Raw genomic sequence first — 18,505 nt, 5'->3', positions numbered from 1 at the left:
GTGAATGGATAAAGAAAATATTGTGTGGATACATGATGAGGTTTTATTCAGCAATAAGAAAGAATGAAATTATGTCATTTGCAGGAAAGTAGAGGGAACTGGAAAACATCATGCTAAGGGATATAACCCAGATACACAAGGGTCTTGTGTTTTATATATGGAAACTAAAGATAAAATTGGGAGAGAATCTCATGAAAATAGAAGGGAGACAAGTAGAGTAGAGGATGGGAATTAGAGGTAGGAAGGAAGGAAGGGAAAAAAGAAGATACAGGGATATGAATAAGACCAAATTATGCTATGTGCAGATATGAATGTATCATAGTGATATCTGGTATTATATATAATTATAATTCACCAATTAAAAAATAAGTTTGCCAGAAAATAAATATGAAGTAAAAATATGGGCCATAGTAGTAAAGATCCTCATAGGAGAGTGGTTCTTAAAATTCACTATTTTTCACATTAGAGACTCAGAGAGGATCCAATGAAAGCCACGGACCTTACAGCTTCTTCTTACAGCTCTTCATGAACACATGCACACCACACACACACACACACACACACACACACACACACACACACACCAGGAAGCTGGGGGCCATGTTCAAAATCCTAACATGAGCCTTATGTCAAATAAGAACCACTAGTGCAAAAAGCGCCAACCAGAGAAGTAATATGATCACCAAGGAATAAGGAACGTCCAGTTTCCATACTTTTTAATATCCTTGCAGATCATCCACTCAATGTCGGGAAGAGGTGTGCCCTCAGCCGTGCACCTCACAGTCTGTCCTCCGCTGGAGCCATGATGGTCGTCGACCAAATCCAGAATAGAGGATGGAACTGCAAGAGGCGGAAAGAAGTCAGATGCAAACACCAGAACTCATGGGGAATCCAAAGCGGCAGGTGACTTCAGAAGTCAACCACCTTGCACTGGAACCCTGCTAGAGGGGCTGAATCCACTTGCTGGGGTAACACTCCACTGTGACAGCCCCTGCTGGGTGAAGCGTTTCAGTTTCAGTGCCTTGGGGTTTGTGCCTGTGGTGTGTAAAATCTGGAGTGAGGACTGGAAAGTGCCTGTAGTCATTTGGCTTGAAAGGCAAGGGGCTCTTCAAATTATCTGAGAGCTGGGGTTTGACTAATAGATTCAGTGAAAATATAATCAAAAGCAGTTATCTACCCAACTACATCTGCAGGATTTTGTTAGGTAATAAAGGTTCTTTTTTAAAAAAAAAAGAATCTGTGGGGCTGGGGTTGTGACTCAGAGGTAGAACACTTGCCCAGCATGAATGAGGCACTGGGTTCCATCCTCAGCACTACATAAAAAATAAAATAAAGATATTGTGTCCACCTATAACTAAAAGATAAAAAAAAAAAATTTTTTTTTTTTAAATCTGTGGTCAGCCGGACACGGTGGCACACGCCTATAATCCCAGCAGCTCAGGAAGTTGAAGTAGGAGGATGGCGAGTTCAAAGCCAGCCTCAGCAAAATTGAGGTGCTAAGCAGCTCAGTGAGACCCTGTCTCTAAATAAAATACAAAATAGGGATGAGAATGAGGCTCAGTGGTCGAGTGCCCCTGAGTTCAATCCCCAATACCCACTCCCTCAAAAAAAGAATCTGTGGTCAAGTTAGTGATAGGCTAAGACCTGTATCAGAGACTTACTGTAAGGATCAAAACAGCCCACCTCAAATGGTACCTGGCACATGGAGGAACTTAGTAAACAGGAGTTGAACCTGAATGTAACAGACTCGGATACTCCTCTCTCTTCAGCAGGGACCACTGTCCCATGTCTACAGGGGAGTTACGCAGACCCCTCCAGAGCACCTGCAGGTCATCTGGACCAAAAAGCATCACTGTACCCATCTCAGAACTAGACAGATGCTAAGAAAGCTGCAAAGCCTAGGAATTCCCAGAATGCTCCAGAGCAACCCAGCATGCCTCAGAATTACAGGTCAAGTGACCCTTGTCAGAAATGCTTAGGTCCAGAAGTGTTTCAGATTTCAGATTTTTTTCAGATTTTGGAATAGCTGTATATACATAATGAAAAATCTTGGGGATGGGACCCAGGTCTAAACATGAAATCCATTTATGCTTCATGAACACATAGGGATGTGCTTGTGTTTTGACCGTGACCTGTTGTGACTGTCACAAAAGGTCAGGTGTGGGATTTTCCACTGTGGCGTCATGTCAATACTGAGAAAGTTTTCAGATTTTGGAGCATTTCCAATTTGGGGATTAGTTTGCCGACTTTATTGGGACCACGGATTATTTATATAGTACTAGTACCTAAATTCATAAGTACAACAAAGCTATCCCTGACATGTGACATCTCCGGGCCCTGCTTCTCCAGTAAAGGGTTTCTTCTCTTTCTGCCAAGCTGTCTTTGGGAGCGCCATTCACCAAGCTATACCTTTATACTGCTTGTACATACCTTGAGTTAATAGTTCAAAAGTATAGCTCTTCACATCATCTTCATTTTGAACTATTATAGTATAATGGCCACTATCTTCTTCCTTAGCACGGATCAGCTTTAATTTGCTTCGATACCTAAAAAAAAAAAAAAAAACAATAACTTTGTTTCAATAAGCAATAGCTAAATAAACTCCAACTATTTAAAGAATGACAGTCTTCCAAGGTTCATTTTATTTTTGTCAAAAAGTAAAACACATTTTTTTCTTATCTGTTATCATCTCTTTCCTGGAATTCTCAACAGTTTCCAAACATCAAATATCTGAATAATAGACACAATTCTTTTTTTTAATATTTATTTTTTAGTTTTAGGTGGACATAATATCTTTTATTTTTCTTTTTTTATGTAGTGCTGAGGATGGAACCCAGTGTCTCACGCATGCCACATCCCCAAGCCCTAGACACAATTCTTAACAACAGAAAACCAGACATTTTGAGATAAGCAAAGGCCATCTCCAAGAGCTATTAGTTCTGGTAAGGTCTCCCTTTTGAATGAGAATAAACTACCAACTTTTCAAAAAGAAAGCGATGGGGGAGAGGAGGAGGAGGAGAGAAGGGAAGAGAGGAGAATAGGGGAGAGGGAGGAAGGGAAAGAGGGGAAAGAAAACTCCTTGATTTTTACCTGTTTTCTTCCCCTAAATACATGTCATTTATATAGTTCAGCCAAAAAAGCAACACCATTTGAGGAAAAAATGAGAATAGCCTCTAAGTGTGATATGAAGAGGAATACAGGACTCAGCATTGTTAACTGCCTGTATTGATTCAAGAAACTGGAAAGTTTCATGCTGAGAGCCATAGCAGGAATGATGCATGGCATTTTTGGTTGAAAGATGACACCAGCAAGTTGAGATGATAATGATTATGTTAAGATGTGCATTCAATTGGATATTAGACCCCTGCTGTCCACCTTGGCCTGCTACTTTGGAGCTCTCACAGGGATTCCCAGAGAGTTCCCATTGGTTGGGGAAGTGCGGTAGAAGGGATTTCCGGAGGAGGGATTTCCTGTTGGTATGGTGTGTCCTGGAAGAAGGCCACGTGCATGGCGTTCGCGGGAGTTTTGGAAATAAAGTTTGCTCCTGCTTGAGTGGCTCGTGATTTTGTTACCGCTGTTGACCAGTGACGAGTTCTTGCTTCCCCAATGTTGAAGAATAACACCAAAGAAGCACATGCCGAGGCAAGGTCAGAGTAGAAATTAGAAGTTTATTAAAGGACAGCAGAAAAGACTTCTCCCGGAGGAAGAAGGGGACCCAAGAGGTGGAATCCATGGAAGTGCTGTTTCCCCTTTTTATAGTTTTGGTGATGGAATGTAGGTTGGAGGGCCTGAAGGGTGGGACATAGGTGGGCCAAAAGGGCAGGAAGGACTTTTGGGATGGGCTTATCACTTCTCTGGGATGGGCTATCTCCAAATCTGTTGGGGGCTATTCATTAATACTTCTTCGAGGTGGACTTTGGCCTAGGGTCTTCATTAACATTCCATGAATTGTCCTGTGTTTTCCCTGAGTCATTCCCAGCATGGCCTCCATTTTAGATTTCACTCGATACTAGACCCGATTTACCTAAATACACTGACTACCTAATTTTAAATCTGGCTTCAATTTTGTGCCCAGCCAGACTGCAGCAGTTTCATAAGAACCTAAGGAAACCAATCACAGTGTTTCCTTAGCTGGGTATGGTGACTTCTGCCTGTAATTCCAGCACATCAGGAAGCTAAGGCAGGAGGACAAGTTTAAGGCCAGCCTCAGCAATTTAGCAAGACTCTGTCTTACAAAAACAGAAGAAGAAAATAATCTCTGGATATAGCTCAATGGTAGAGCATCCTTGGGTTCAATCCCCAATACTTAAATAGTGCTTCCCTGTAGAGAGGAGGAGGTAACTGGGCAGACAGAGACAGAAATAGGAAGAAGTTTTATACAATGCACCCTCTTCATTTGATTTGTTTATAAAGTGTGGGATTCCATTACCAAAAGAAAACAAGTTAGAAAAATATACTTCTGCATACTTTAATAAATGAACATTTCCCCAAAAGATTTCCTATGCATATTACACATGATATTTGGCTCTGTGTGTGTGTGTTTGTGTGTGTGTAAAAATATTTTCCCATTTAACTGTCCTTTATAAAACATCACAATATGCAAAAATTAGTTGCTCTTCTTCATGGTTCCTGTAACTTTTTAGCATGTTATGCTAATTTATAAAGGTGAGAAGACCTTGGCATTATTGAAATTCTCCATGCCTCAATTTCCTTGTGTACAAAATTTGGCAATTGTGCACACAGCAGTCATTCTGAGGACTTGTTAAATGAGATTCTATGTGGAAAGTACTTCCTGGGCTCCGAAGCACTGTGGGAATACTGGAGCGACAGGACCTGTGTAAGAGCAGCCTGGGCTGAGTTTCCCTGGGCTGCGCCATATTGGATTTGCTTCAGCACTGGATTTCCTGAGAGCCGCCTTAGGCACACCAGCTGCTGATGGCCAAGTGATTCTCTGTCCTTAATTGCCTACGTATGTTCAGCCAAGGAAGCTGACCCAGTGGAGTGGGTCCAGTGGTTTTAAGCTCCATGAAGCCAAACATACCATTCACCATATTCATTCCTATGCTTCCTGGCCCACAATATAAACTGGAAAATAAAATTTATGCTGAAAGATTTTTGAATCACTGTATAAGGCAGCTTTCCAGAACCACTTAGTTGGCAGGACTAACTTGTTGCTGCTGATGATTACAGCCTGTATATCGGACCCTATTTCTCTTTGGCCTCAACAGACTCCTAGAAAGTTCCTTGTGGGAAGCTGCCCACCTCCTTGTGCACCTTCTTTTCATATCACCAAAAAAACCTTCCAGATTCATTATTCCACTTCTACTTCCATCACTGCTCTATAGAGGTCATAAAATTCCATTTTCTGTGAGGGATGCAGCCCACATGCTTAGCATGCACAAGGCCCTGGGTTTGATCCCACAGAACTGTAGGGAGAAACGTTCCATTTTCTCAGACGTGGCTTATCAATTACATATGGAATTCAGGTTGCAAAGTAAAAAGCAGACTCTGGAGTTAAGTGAACTATTGAGAAAGGTTCTGTTTTCTTTTTTTTCTGCAGGCTTGAAATAAAGAACAGACTTTTGTCTCATGGGAATTTCCAACAAGGACATCGGACTGAATTGGCTGGCCCTTTAAGAGGCACCTTCTGACTTGTGGATTCAAATCATAACTTAAAATTTCAAGAGACCTCCAGATAGCATCTGATCCAATTCTTTGCATTAAAAAACATAAAGCATGATTAATCCTATATTATAGATGAGGAAACTGAGGTCAAGGGGTGAGCAATCTACCACTCTCCTCAAAGGCAGAGATCTCCATGTTGTACCACATGTCTCTCTCCTGACCAGATTCAGCCAGGCTGTACTTTTAATTCCTGTGGAGGCTTTGAGAGGGGCAAATGTGCCCCCAATAAGCCCTGGAGGCTTGTTTCGTATAAACTTATGTGATAATTGCCTCACAAGTGGAACCGTCCCACACAGCTACTTATGATATGGCAAAAATCAAGGAAAACATTCACTCCAAGTGCTTCCAATTTCAACATCTTTCCTCCACCCCTAGCTGGATCCAGTAACTTGTCTGACATTGGAGCAGACAAGTTACTTTAGTTCTTTCTTCTCGTTTTATCACTAAATATTCAAAAATATGCGGTTACCATATTGGAATGTTATAATTAAAGGGAGGTGATTTTGTATCTTAACTCGAACTGCCATTAGTACCAGATGGCTTTTTGGTCTGGGCCATGGGACACGCGATGGCCTCAGTCTGTCTAGGGATACACATGTTATGAAAGCACAGTTGGGGAGGGTGTTCTGTACCTTATTTCCTGAATCTTTTCCACATCAGTGGTGATCTCAGTGAGATTTTCAATCAGAGTCAGGTTGTCCTTCAGCCAAGATATCCTGGGAGGAGGGTAGGCCTGCACGTCCACCACAAAATGTCTGACTTCATGCAGATTGACAGCTTCCAGCTGGCCAAAGGTGGGTTTGATTTCAACAAACCCTTTCTCTGTACAGGGAAGAGTTTCTGATAAATAATGATAACCGCACATGGATCCCAAGCAGCATGGACGACTGACATTTTAGAAAGCGGAATGTACCATGGACAGAAATGGTGACTTTCTTCATTTCTTTGACCTCCTTGGTGGCCTGGCGGGCAGCACATTCATAATCTCCACTGTCTTTCACCGTGGCCTCGGGGACCGTCAATGTATACACCAATTTGATGGATGGGACTTTGATTTCCTCCAGCATCGTGACTCCTTTGCCTTTCTACAGAAGGGAAGAAAACTGAGTTTTAAAATGCTTGCTCCCATCCCAAGGTGGTGTTTCCATGCCTGTAATCCCAGCGGCTCGGGAGGCTGAGGCAGGAGGATCTCTAGTTCAAAGACAGCCTCAGCCACAGTGAAGCCCTGTGAGACCCTGTCTCTAAATAAAATGCAAAATAGGGCTGGAGATGTGGCTCAGTGGTTGAGTGCCCCTGAGTTCAGTCCCTGGTACCAAAAAAACAAAAAAATCAATGCTCGCTCTTAATACCAGTTCATCAGTTATTACAGATGCCTACTTTGTGGAGGATATTGATAATAAGTGAGCCTATAAAAATGCATAGGGGTTACATCAGGAATGTCTCAATCATGCTGTGAACCTACAGGTATTCTAATATATAAAGTCTAAAAACAAAAGCTAGTTCCTCCACTTTCCACCATCTTTCTGTCATCCTAAGCACAGTGCTTAGGATTTCATGACCATCATTAAATCTTTGTTGAATGATTATAGAGATGCCTGTTCACTGAAGGTGGGCCAGGCAGATAGGAGGAGAACAGGAAGGGCCAGTGTCCCTGGGTACCAACCAGCAGAAAAGGGAGAATGCACCAATAAAAAAAAAAAAGAAAAGAAAAAATTGGGAAATTATAACTAAAACATCTTTTAAGAAAAAAAGAAGTAAGAAAGGGGGCAGGTAACCAATCCTATCAGATGCCTCAAATCCAAAGCATGAGAGCCAAGACAATGAGAATGAATGGCTTTCTAAGTAATTAATGAATGTGAAAATACAGAGGGCCAGGCACAATGGTACACACCCATAATCCCAGCAGCTCAGGAAGGCTGAGGCAGGAGGAAGGCAAGTTCAAAGCCAACCTCAGCAACTTAGCAAGACCCTAAGCAACTAACATAGCAAGGCCCTGTTTCTAATAAAATATAAAAAAGGGCTGGGATGTGGCTCAGTGGTTAAGCACTCTTGGGTTCAATCCCTGATACCAAAAAAAAAAAACAGGGGTGTTGTTTGCTTTTCTAATTATTTGACTGTTTTCTTGTAGCCACAGAACTTTCCTATTTCTTTCTGAAGTATGAAGAAGAGGGCTCAGTGCAGAACCTTCATGCCTCTTGAGGGTACCTACCACTTCTCCAGGGTAAGTCCACTGCAGGTCGACCACCTCATTGTTAAAAACAGCGCAGGTAACCACGATCGTTTCTCCTGACTTATACACAGTTTTCAGAGCCTCCATTTCTAGATCCAGTTCTGATGTTGCTATAAAAATCAACAAATACAAAGACCTAAACATTCATAATATAGTTAGGGTCTTACAAAATTTAGGTTTGTTTAAGAAAACCCTGAAAAATAATTTGCAAAAGTTTAATCATGATAAAGATTGGAAAATCTCAGAAACCTTCATTTTGAGTCAGTGTACACCATTTGGCATGTAGTTATAATACTATAGAAATGCAAAATAATAACAATAGTAAAAATAAATTACAATTGAACAGAACACCACATTTGGGTTAGTTACAGTTGAACATTTTTTCAATCACTCTTACTGATGTATTCACTCATTTTATCCACCAATCCTTACTGACCAACACTGTTCTAGATAACTTTAAAATTTTTTTCAATTGGTGCATATTAATTATAAGCACTGGTACACTTCATTGTGGTGTATTTGTGCGTACATAAAAACATAATTTGTTGTCACTCCCCAGTATCTCCCCTACCCCTTCTTTCCTCTCTCCCATCAATCCCCTTTCTCTACCTGGATAGTTTCCCTTCTAGTTTAATGCAGTCTCTCCCCCAACCCCCATTTTTCCTTCCAGATTCCACATAGGGGAGAAAAAGTATGCATTTTTTTCTGAGTCTGACTATGTCATTCAAAATCCTGGTCTCCAATTCCACTTATTTTCCAGCAATGACATGACTTTGTTCTTTGTGGCTGCGTAGAACCCCATGGTGTATTTAGACCACATTTTCTTTATCCCTGCATCTTTTGACAGACCCCTGGGCTGGTGCCATTACTTGGGAATAGGCACTTTACTCCTGTCCCATCATTTTTCTTCCACTCTGCTCCTCAGTTGTTTTTAGCTCCTTTCCAGAACCCAGTATGTGTCTGGCACAAAACTCTTGTTAAGGAACAAGAGTCTGATGGCATACCCTTGCCTACGTGTAGGGTGAATGCTCCAGAAACATCTACCCATCCCAACCCCCCATCTGCTTTGGACCTTCCCATTCACACTAACCACTCACATCAAAGGGATGAAGTCTAAAGTCTACAATAGAGCCTTTTCTCATAACTAAAATCACTTAATTCTTAAATTACTAAAATTAATCCAGGCATCCAAGCCCCCCCGGGGTGTGTGTTTGTTTTTAGGGTCTCTGTCGTCAAGACATGAATCAAATAGTAAGAAGCTTATGCACAAAAAGAATTCCTTACAGTATTTTAAAGTCAGCCGATAAAACATAAACCTTTTAAGCAAACTTTAGCCTTTAATGATTTTAAGCTTAATGTTAAGCTTAAAACGTATTAAAATTAAAACTATGACCACTGCAGTCAGCAGCATTGTCTAGTAAAGGTGGGGTCCTAAATCCCCAAACCAGAATTCCAGTTCTCCGTTTCCAGGAAGTATGATTAAATTAAAAATCCTACAAGCATCTGATGAATTTTCCTGTTGCTCTTATTTAAAGGAGGAAGAGGGTACAAGTACCTTTCAAAGCATAAACGTTAAAGGGTATGGTCTGGAACTTCTTCCCTTTTACGGTGGCCTCACAGATGTAGGGCCCCACACTGAAGGTCCCATTGAAGCCCTGTTTGCTGTCATAAGAGGCAGGCACCAGTCCCTCACTGTTGCGTAAGATCACAGGAGTCTCCGGGTCTGTGGTACGGCAGGGTATGATGGCAGAATCATCATCTTCCACGATGACTAAATAATCTGTCATCCCTAGAGGCACAAAGGCCACATCCGGGTCTGTAGTTCAGAAAGTAAAGAAGAATCTATTAAGCATTAATTTCACTTTTTCACATATATATACAGAAAAATTATTCCATTGGTGTTTTCTTTTTCTTTCTTTTTTTTTTTTTTTTTTTTGCAATTCTGGAACCAGGAACACACATGCTAGGCAAACATTCTACCACTGAGTTACATCCCCAGCCTGGCATTATTCTTATTAGGTATGAATTTTACTTTTTAAAATATATCCAGAAGAGCATCCCCACCAACATGAGTCACTGTGACCGTCGAAGGTAATTTTTTAAACTCTGAATAACATCAAACTGCCCATACCCTAGTTTAAAAAAAAAAAAAATGCTGATGATAAATAGAAATACTAGCAAGCAATTCAAGTCAAAATTTTTAAATGCAAAACAAAATAATACAGTTCAACTCTGTTCAAAACAGGAGAACATAGTCATAATTTTTATATCAGGAAATGCTTTTTAGAAACCCGTAATTCCTACAGCCAATATTACTAAAGAGCAGTACAGAAATCTATCAAAAAATAATGACTCAAGTAATCAAGTTCCTAGCTGGGGATGCAGCCCAGTGGCAGAACATGTGCTTAGCTTCCACAAGGCCCTGGGTTCTATTCCCATCCTCACCTAAAAAAAGAAAAGAAAAAAAAATTACAATTCCAGGGCCTAAAATCTTCTCCTCCAAGAAGCAATGAGTTTAAGCAACCATGGCAAGAAGAACAAAGAGTCTCAAGCACCAGCTGCAGAAAGGAGCCTTGGCCTTCCCCAATCACAAAGAAAAAGACCCCTGTGGGTCAGCAAAGCAGGGACTGCTTGGATGGGGTTTGTGGTGGGAGGGAACAAAAATTTTTGGACAATTTTAGGTGGATCAACACTTTGCGACTCACCTACCTTTAACAAACCTATGTTCCTAGTTCCCACTGTTCTTTTCACAGCAGACAGAACACCCTCCCCCATTCCCCACTCCAGACCCTGTCTCTAAATAAAATACAAAATAGGGCTGGGGATGTGGCTCCGTGGTTGAGTGGCCCTGAGTTCAATCCCTGGTACAAAAAAAAAAAAAAAGGAAAAGAAAGGCAAAAACAATTTGTAAGAAGAACCTCCTTACCTGACCCAGCCCAAAACAAGAACAGCAAGAATTATAAACAGTTTAACGTTTAACAGTAGCCCTCTTTAATTTGCCCAACAAAATACCAAAATCCTATCACTCACATTTGTGTTTAGATCAAATGCTTGATCTTTGTCACCAAAGATTTCAGCAAACTAAGCTGCCAATTAATTTCAGGTTAAAATACACAGAACCCAGGGCTGGGGATATGGCTCGGCGCTTGCCTCACATGCACAAGGCCCTGGGTTCAATCCCCAGCATCACAGAAAAAAAAAAAAAAAAAAAAAAAAAACAGAACACATCAGTCAGGACTTCACTAAAATGCTCCTCTTCCCTACCATGGTGCACCGTATTTAAACATCAGAAGGGTCCTTCTTTGAACAGTTGTCCTCCACAGAAGGCAATATACACAGAGACAGAGGACAGCAAGAGAATCACAAAGGAGCACTCAGGGAGGGCCAGGCCGAAGGGAGACCAGAAGGTTTGCAGGCTCACAGGTAAGCCTGGGCACGGCACCTCACATCCCTCCCTCTGACCACAGGGTCCAGCATGATCCAAGGCCTGGCCCAGAAGCCCATGGAAACCTACAGCCACACTCCCTGGGGATAATTCTTCCAATGAATTAATGAAACGGGGACCATAGGCTGGGGTCTTCCACAACCTCCTCAGCCAGGACAGCAGGCTGGAACCCAATCACCCCACGGTCACTGACCAGGCAGTATGATGGTTCTCCCAGCCTCTGCAGGATCCCTCCCGTTTCCTCTCCTAGGCCTTCCCCCTGATAACACCCTCACCTGCTTAATCCCATTTTACTCCCATCTCGACACAGGATAACGTCATTAGCATGGGGTCTTCCCTCACTAAATTCACTTAAAGTGAGTAGAAATGAGTCTATTTCAGACTTTGCACAATGCCAATCAAGGACACGCCATATGAAAGATGATTTTTCAAAATTTAGTACAGATCTGAAGTATCAACAAGAAATATTGCTTGATAATGACATTACAAATGATCTTTATTTATTTTGCAAGTTCCTCTAGGCACAATGAGGAGCACCTATACTCCCAGCTATTTGGGAGGCTGAGGTGGGAGGATCTCTAGAGCTCAGGAGTTTAAGACCAGCCTGAACAACACAGCAAAGACTCCTTCTAAAAATGAATATTTTGGGGGTGGAAGAGTGATACCAGGGATTGAACCCAGGGGCACTCAACCACTGAGCCACATCCCCAGCCCTATTTTGTATTTTATTTAGCAACAGGGTTTCATGGAGTTGCTTAGCACCTTGCTTTGGCTGAGGCTGGTTTTGAACTAGCAATCCTCCTGCCTCAGCCTCCTGACCCACTGGGATTACAGGCGTGCACCACTGTGCCTGGCTCAAAATGAATATTTCTTGATAATGATTTTACAAATGATCTTTATTTAATTTTGCGTGTTCTCTATTTTTAAAATTTTCCCTAATAAATACTTAGTAATTTTACATTTTAATAAATCTTAGCACAGTTACAAAGACCTTGCATTTGATTGCCCCTCCCCGTCTTCCCACAACACACACACACACACACACACACACACACACACACACACACACGAAGCAGTTATCCTGAGAGACAGGCCAAGCAGCCCGTCCAGGGGAGCCTTCCAACTCACCTGGCACATAGATGTAAATGTGCCTGCCTTCAATCTCGCTTTCTTCTGTCTGAGTGTGGTTGTAATAGCAAGTGTACAAGCCAGTGTGGGCCGCCGAGGCACTGGCCACTTCCAGCACTGTCACAAAAAGGCCACTGTTGTTCTCTTCATCTATGATTTCCACATTGGGGTTCTCTTCTTCAGACATGGGGTACTGCCAGCTCACTTCACTCTCCCCAAAGCACCGCAGAGAAAAGGATGCATTCAGCTGCACAACCTTTTCATTCTCATTTGGAAGGATGGAGGGTAATGAAAGCTGGCAGAGGATTAGGCCCGGCCCTGTAAAAGGAAACACGCTCTGAATAGGGTGCAGCCAGAAAGGACGGTCTCACTCAGGGAACTGAGAGGAGCCACAGTAGCAGCCACACGAACAATGACCATTTCTACGCAAAAATCCGTTAGCCTGGATGCTCATGAAAGGACCCCCATTATAACAGCCACTGCATCTGCTGAGAGCAGTGAGTATTCCAAGGGCCTCAATAACCCCACCAAAGCCCCCAGTTTCGCCCCTCCAAACACTCAGATGGATGGAGGACATCTGATCCCAATTCCATATTTCAGTCTCTTATGTGTGACCATGAAATATCCCAAGACGGCATGGGCTCAAGCACACATGGGTCCTTTATCTTGTAGATTCCCTGAAGAAATTCCCCTTAATTAAAAAAAAAAGATGAGGGGTCTGGGGATGTAGCTCAGCAATAGAGCTCTTGCCTAGGATGCATGCACCACAATAAAAGGGAGGAGGGGGGAACAAGGGCAGGGAAATGGTCTGAATGAAGCACAGAGCAGATCTGTGCTCAAGAATGACGCATCTGCCACTTCTTCCAGCCCTCTAATGCTGTCACTCTCTAAAGTGAAGAAGCCAAACTTGAAGAAGCCAAAGCAGGATGATGCAGATTCATTCACAAATAATAGATAAAGCCGAAGAGCACAAACTCTTAAGTTCATCTTAGGAACTCAAATTTCAGTCTAGCTTCCCTCATCTTATAGAACAGACAGAAGAGATTATAACTTAATGAATAGCCTCTAATATACCTTGGAGGCTAATGTGGGAATAATCCCATCCAACTTCAACATGCCACCACTGTGGTTCCTGGGCTTGTTGGGATAGCAGTTGTCAAGGCTACTGGGCCAACCAACACCCTATAGGTGGGGCACACTTAGTGGAGCTTAGAATTTTTAAGTCTCTGGTCTTGCTCAATTCCATGGTGCCCATGTGGGTAAACATAAAGACATGAGGCTAACTTAACTCCTCGGGCTGGAAAGGCAGTGGATTCAGGGGAGCATCTGCATTGCATAAATACCTGGGTGAAAACTAGGGAAATCTGATAAATGTTTCAAGAAATGGCACATGGCATTCTCTCGATGAGAAAGTACAATAGTATTCCTCCAGAGTTAAACACTTACCTATCAATTAGATTCCTAGACAGGGTAGAGGTGACTTGGAGACTTCCAAGCATCATGAGCATTTTTCATTAGGGCAAGTTGATTTGACAGGTATGATGGCCTGGGCAAGAATTTTCTATTCTTTATTTCCTTTGAATAGGCTTGAATTTTTCTGATACACCTCTCCCAGCAGCCCAGAAGAAGGTAGCAGGCAAGATTGGACTATTATAACTAACATTTCAATGCCAGGTGTATATATATACTTTTTTTTTTGTCTCAAACTAGCACAAGAGATCTTTTTGAAATGGAATTAACTCAAAGCAGCAAAGGAAACTGATAATCCGTGATCATTCCAGACAATTTTCCATTTCGGTTTGCAATCTTGTGAACTACATGCTCAGAGTACACAGAAAACAGGGCTCCCCAGGACAGGGATCATACCTGTGAGGAGACAGCCGAAGACCAGGAAGGCCTGATGGGAAGTCCCCATAGCTCCGGAAAACTGCAAAAGTCAAAAGCCAAACAGAAACAATGTTAGCTAATAGGAAACAACCCTTGAGCCTAGTTCTCTTTATACTTTGCATGATCAAAAATGTCAACTGCAACACTTTAGCAAAAAATAAAAAGTAAAAAAAAAAAAAAAAAACAGTCCTCATTTAAGATCCACTGTCAGAGGTCTAAAAAGAAAGAATCAATAGCCTGGTGGGACTCCAAGATTACGACAGGATCTGAAGCCGAAATACCTTTTGGATCACCTGTAGCTTTCAGAATTCCAACAAGTCCCAATTTATTGTCTTGGAGAATACAGGAGAATTATTCTTTAGACCATTTAAATTAAGAATACAAAAATAAAGAAATAAATGTTAATGGATTTTTTTTTCTCAGCTTCTCAACTAGAGCAGTTCTTTCTCCAACTGGATTGTCCCTCCTTCCATATCACAATTCATCAAAAGTCTCATCCTCTACGACTTTCAGAAAAGTTGCTTGGGCTGGAACAACTTTTAATATGAAAGTATCTTTCTGATGTAGAGTTTGAGAAAGTCCCACTCACTGATGTCACTTACAAGACACCTGTCCCGCTGCACCCCAGCTCATGCTGGAGACTAAGCTGGGGCACAGAACAACATCCCAAGCCCAGCCGGGGTTCGGGTTAAGATCAGGAGGATTTACAACAGGGCTAAGCAAGGCATGGGACACTGGGCACAGCTTGAATGAGGAAACAGGTGAGGACGGTGCCTGAACTCCTGTGTTCAATCATGCCCTTTCACATTAAGGAAACAGCACTGCAGAGACCTATTTCCCACAACAAAATTTGGGGAGTGGAGAAGTGGAGAAAGAGATGGAAACAGAACATCCACAAGACACAAACGGGCCAAGCAGTGGGCAAGAAGAAAAGAAGGGAGGGAAACAAAAATTCAGGGAGAAAAAGAAATCAAACTGGGCACCGTGGCACATGTCTGTAATCCCAGCAACTCAGGAGGCTGGGGCAGGAGGATGGCAAGTTCGAGGCCAGCCTCAGCAACTGTCTGAGACCCTCAGCAACTCAGCAAGACCGTGTCTCAAAATACAAAGGGCTGGGCTGGGATTGAGCTAAGTAGCAGAGCACTTGCTTCACACATACGAGGCATTGGTTTCCATCCTCAGCACCACATGTAAATAAACAAACAAAATGAAGATATTGTGTCTATGTATAACTAAAAAAAAACTTTAAAAATAAAGAAAAAAAAAAAGGAGTGTGGCTGAAAGGTAAAGCACCTCTGAGTTCAATCCCCAGGACCACCAAAAAAATGAAAAATAAACAGAGGAGTCCGTGTCACCTGCAGTAAAACCACTGACCGTCTATTCTGTGGCTCGATGAAAGGACCCCTTTGTCTTTTCTTTCTCATCTATTCTTCCACTCACTTTATCCCTCCTCTACCTCCCAGGTCAAGTCACTGATAAGCCCTTTTGCTGAAATCAATGAAAAGGAGCTGCAGGTGGGCATGCAGGTACTGGGGCCTCTAGGCAACCAACTTGCACTCCTAGGCCCTGAGCAGGAATGAAAGCTTTAAGATAATCATAGTGGGGGGTCCCGCTGCACCCCAGCTCATGCAATGGAGCAAGCTAAGGGGACTCGGTTTGTCACCTCTGAGACTAAGCTGTGTGCCCAGGATTCCTGGGTAGCTGTCTTTACAAGCCTGGGGGGCTGGGGGTCAACCTATGTCCTACTTAGCCCTAGCTGTTATTTGGTTGTTTTAGTTGAGGAGGATCCAGTCGATAATGGCCTAAATGTAGTTCCTGGTGGTGCCTGGTCATGTGTTTTGGCTTTACAGTGACCTGGTTGCAGAAATTTAATTTCTGCTTCACTGGATTCTATCAGAAAAATGGAAGAAGAAGAAGGACCGCTGAAAGATGGAATGCTGGAGGTGGGAGAGTTGGAAAGGAAAACATAGGAGAATGAGAAATCTTCATTTACTAAGCCAAAATTTGTATGTGTATTCCTTGTTTGAATAACTCTGTGACAGCTAAGTCCAAGAAGTGGCAGTTGAGGCCCAGAGAGGTTTAGCAAATGACTCAAAGACACACAGCTGGTGGAAGCACCAGGATTGTAACAGGGTCTCTGTGATGCAAAAGCTCTACTCTCTCCACTCCACTCCAAGTCTCTCACAAGGGAAGGTCAGTGTCCTGTCCTCTTAGATGCCCACTATTTCCTAATGCAAATGGGAACCCCCCTCCCTTTCTTTCCCTGCTCACCACAGTGGGAGAAATAATTGCAGTGATGTGAACCCAAGTGCAGTCAGTTCACAGGAAGCTAGCTGGCTGACGGCTTCTGGGGATCTTGGCGGGTACTGGGAGACACAGGGTTTCCCCACAGCTGCGGTTGCAGGCACAGGGGCCCCCAGAGCCAGGCTGGCCGCCTGACTTACCACAATTAGCAGTACCGGCCTGCATGTTTGTACATACAAATATCAGCCTCCCGCTGATAACCCTCTTAGCAGACTTCAAAGTGGCTTCCAGCGTCAGCTTGATGTCTTGAGTTTTATCACATTTCTATTCGGCATCTCTGCAGCCAGGCTTGCTGGCCATGTCTCTTTCAAGCATTGGCAAGTTTAGGAGAGGGACTCCCTGCTTTTACAGAGCATATGACCCTGGCCAGGCCCCACCAGATTTCCTTCTGTGTGTCCAGATAGCGGGGACCTGCTGCAGGGAGGATTACTGACTGACATACAAAGTGGGCAGTGAGCACAGGGCCTCCCGCAGAGCGACAGTGACCCCAAGGCTGAGCATCAACACGCGTTTGCTTAAGATTTCAAAATCCCGTCTCAGATAACATCAGTTCCCTGACTAGAGACCCAGGCGTATTTGTGAAATTTCATGTCATTACTCACGGGTAACTCGGACCACGTACTAGTGAGTGATTGCAGAGTGTCCGTCCCACAGGGAGGTGACGGGAAAGAGGTGCCCCTCACCTATTGGCCCTGTGGGAGTGAGTCTTGCTCTTCCTAGTGCTTTTCTACTCTGGAAGGAAATGTTCCTTCTATCCTGAACATCATCCTCAAGTCAGGTGGGCAAAAACAAGTCACTGAGGTCACAAATTCTGAGGTGCCAGAAGAGTCAGTGGCGACAGACACTTTCCAGGGAGAAAAAGCAGATGTCATTCAAATCATTTCTCTCTTTCTTTGTGGATAGAACTTTATTTTTATTTATTTCTATGCGGTGCTGAGAATCAAACCCAGGGCCTTGCACATGCTAGGCAAGCGCTCTGTCACTGAGCTACAACCCCAGCCCCTCAGATCATTTTTTTTAATCATTCATTATTTCTCTCACCCAACGATATGTTGGATTCAACCATCCTCCATATTCACAGCTCAAAAAGCATTTTCTACAAGTGAAGAGAAACAAGCTGGGAAAAGAAATCTGTGCCACGTTTGCTCTCAAGCAGGTGACGTGGTTTTTTTGTTCCTTCTCTCAGAAAACACAGTACAAATCACATTGGACTAGGTTCTGTTCCCAGATATGACTCTTTGTCCATCTCTCTGAACCTCAGTCTCTTCTTCTATAAATTGGGATTAATAATACCTGACTTGCTGGCCCTTCAACATTATGTGGGACTCACTTAAATAGCTGAATACAAAGGGCATTAGTTTTCAGATTGATTCTTTTTCTACAGACTCCTAAGATGTATTATATGAAAACAACATCAGAGGTGACTATTTCCAGCCTTGTCCTGTATCACTGGGGAGGTGGATCTGAACTCTGAATTCATCCCAAGCCAGTGGTCCACTCCCATGTGCTTGCCACTTCCCGCCTGATATAGCTGTGAAAAGTATTAGGAGATCAATCAATATAAACAATCCCATAAAGAGAGAAACGAGTCTGACTGCAGCTACACCCGTTCTCTTGAACAGTGTACCATCTCGTTCCCTGCAATCAGTAATGAAGAGCCACTGAAGATGGACTTCAAGGGAAGACAACCATGCTCAGAGAGTGAAGAGGAAATAAGCAATGCAAGGGTCCTGTGTCCAAAACACCATGTCATTCCTCTCATCAAATCACAGCCAGCTTCTCCATCACCACCAGCACAACACGTCCCACCGCAGGACCATCGAATA

At 42.9% G+C, this 18,505-nt stretch overlaps 1 protein-coding gene across 2 annotated transcripts in view; it reads right to left on the bottom strand.

Annotated features, from left to right (window-relative positions):
- Positions 1-18,505, bottom strand: part of Pdgfra (platelet derived growth factor receptor alpha) — a 49,030-nt gene that overhangs the window by 24,823 nt on the left and 5,702 nt on the right. For both annotated transcript variants that reach the window (XM_078021300.1, XM_005320010.4), the window contains 8 exons: positions 14,355-14,415; positions 12,489-12,806; positions 9,471-9,731; positions 7,895-8,025; positions 6,599-6,770; positions 6,318-6,507; positions 2,431-2,546; positions 714-840 (listed from right to left, as the gene is read on the bottom strand). In XM_078021300.1, the coding sequence (XP_077877426.1) occupies positions 714-840; positions 2,431-2,546; positions 6,318-6,507; positions 6,599-6,770; positions 7,895-8,025; positions 9,471-9,731; positions 12,489-12,806; positions 14,355-14,403 (1,364 nt within the window). In that variant the 5' untranslated portion in view covers positions 14,404-14,415. The remainder of the gene's footprint in view (positions 1-713; positions 841-2,430; positions 2,547-6,317; positions 6,508-6,598; positions 6,771-7,894; positions 8,026-9,470; positions 9,732-12,488; positions 12,807-14,354; positions 14,416-18,505) is intronic.

This window comes from Ictidomys tridecemlineatus, chromosome 9 (genome assembly GCF_052094955.1).
Source record: "Ictidomys tridecemlineatus isolate mIctTri1 chromosome 9, mIctTri1.hap1, whole genome shotgun sequence".
NCBI lineage: Eukaryota > Metazoa > Chordata > Mammalia > Rodentia > Sciuridae > Ictidomys > Ictidomys tridecemlineatus.
Note: the sequence above shows the minus strand (reverse complement) of the source record. Positions and strands in the feature narration are given on the sequence as shown.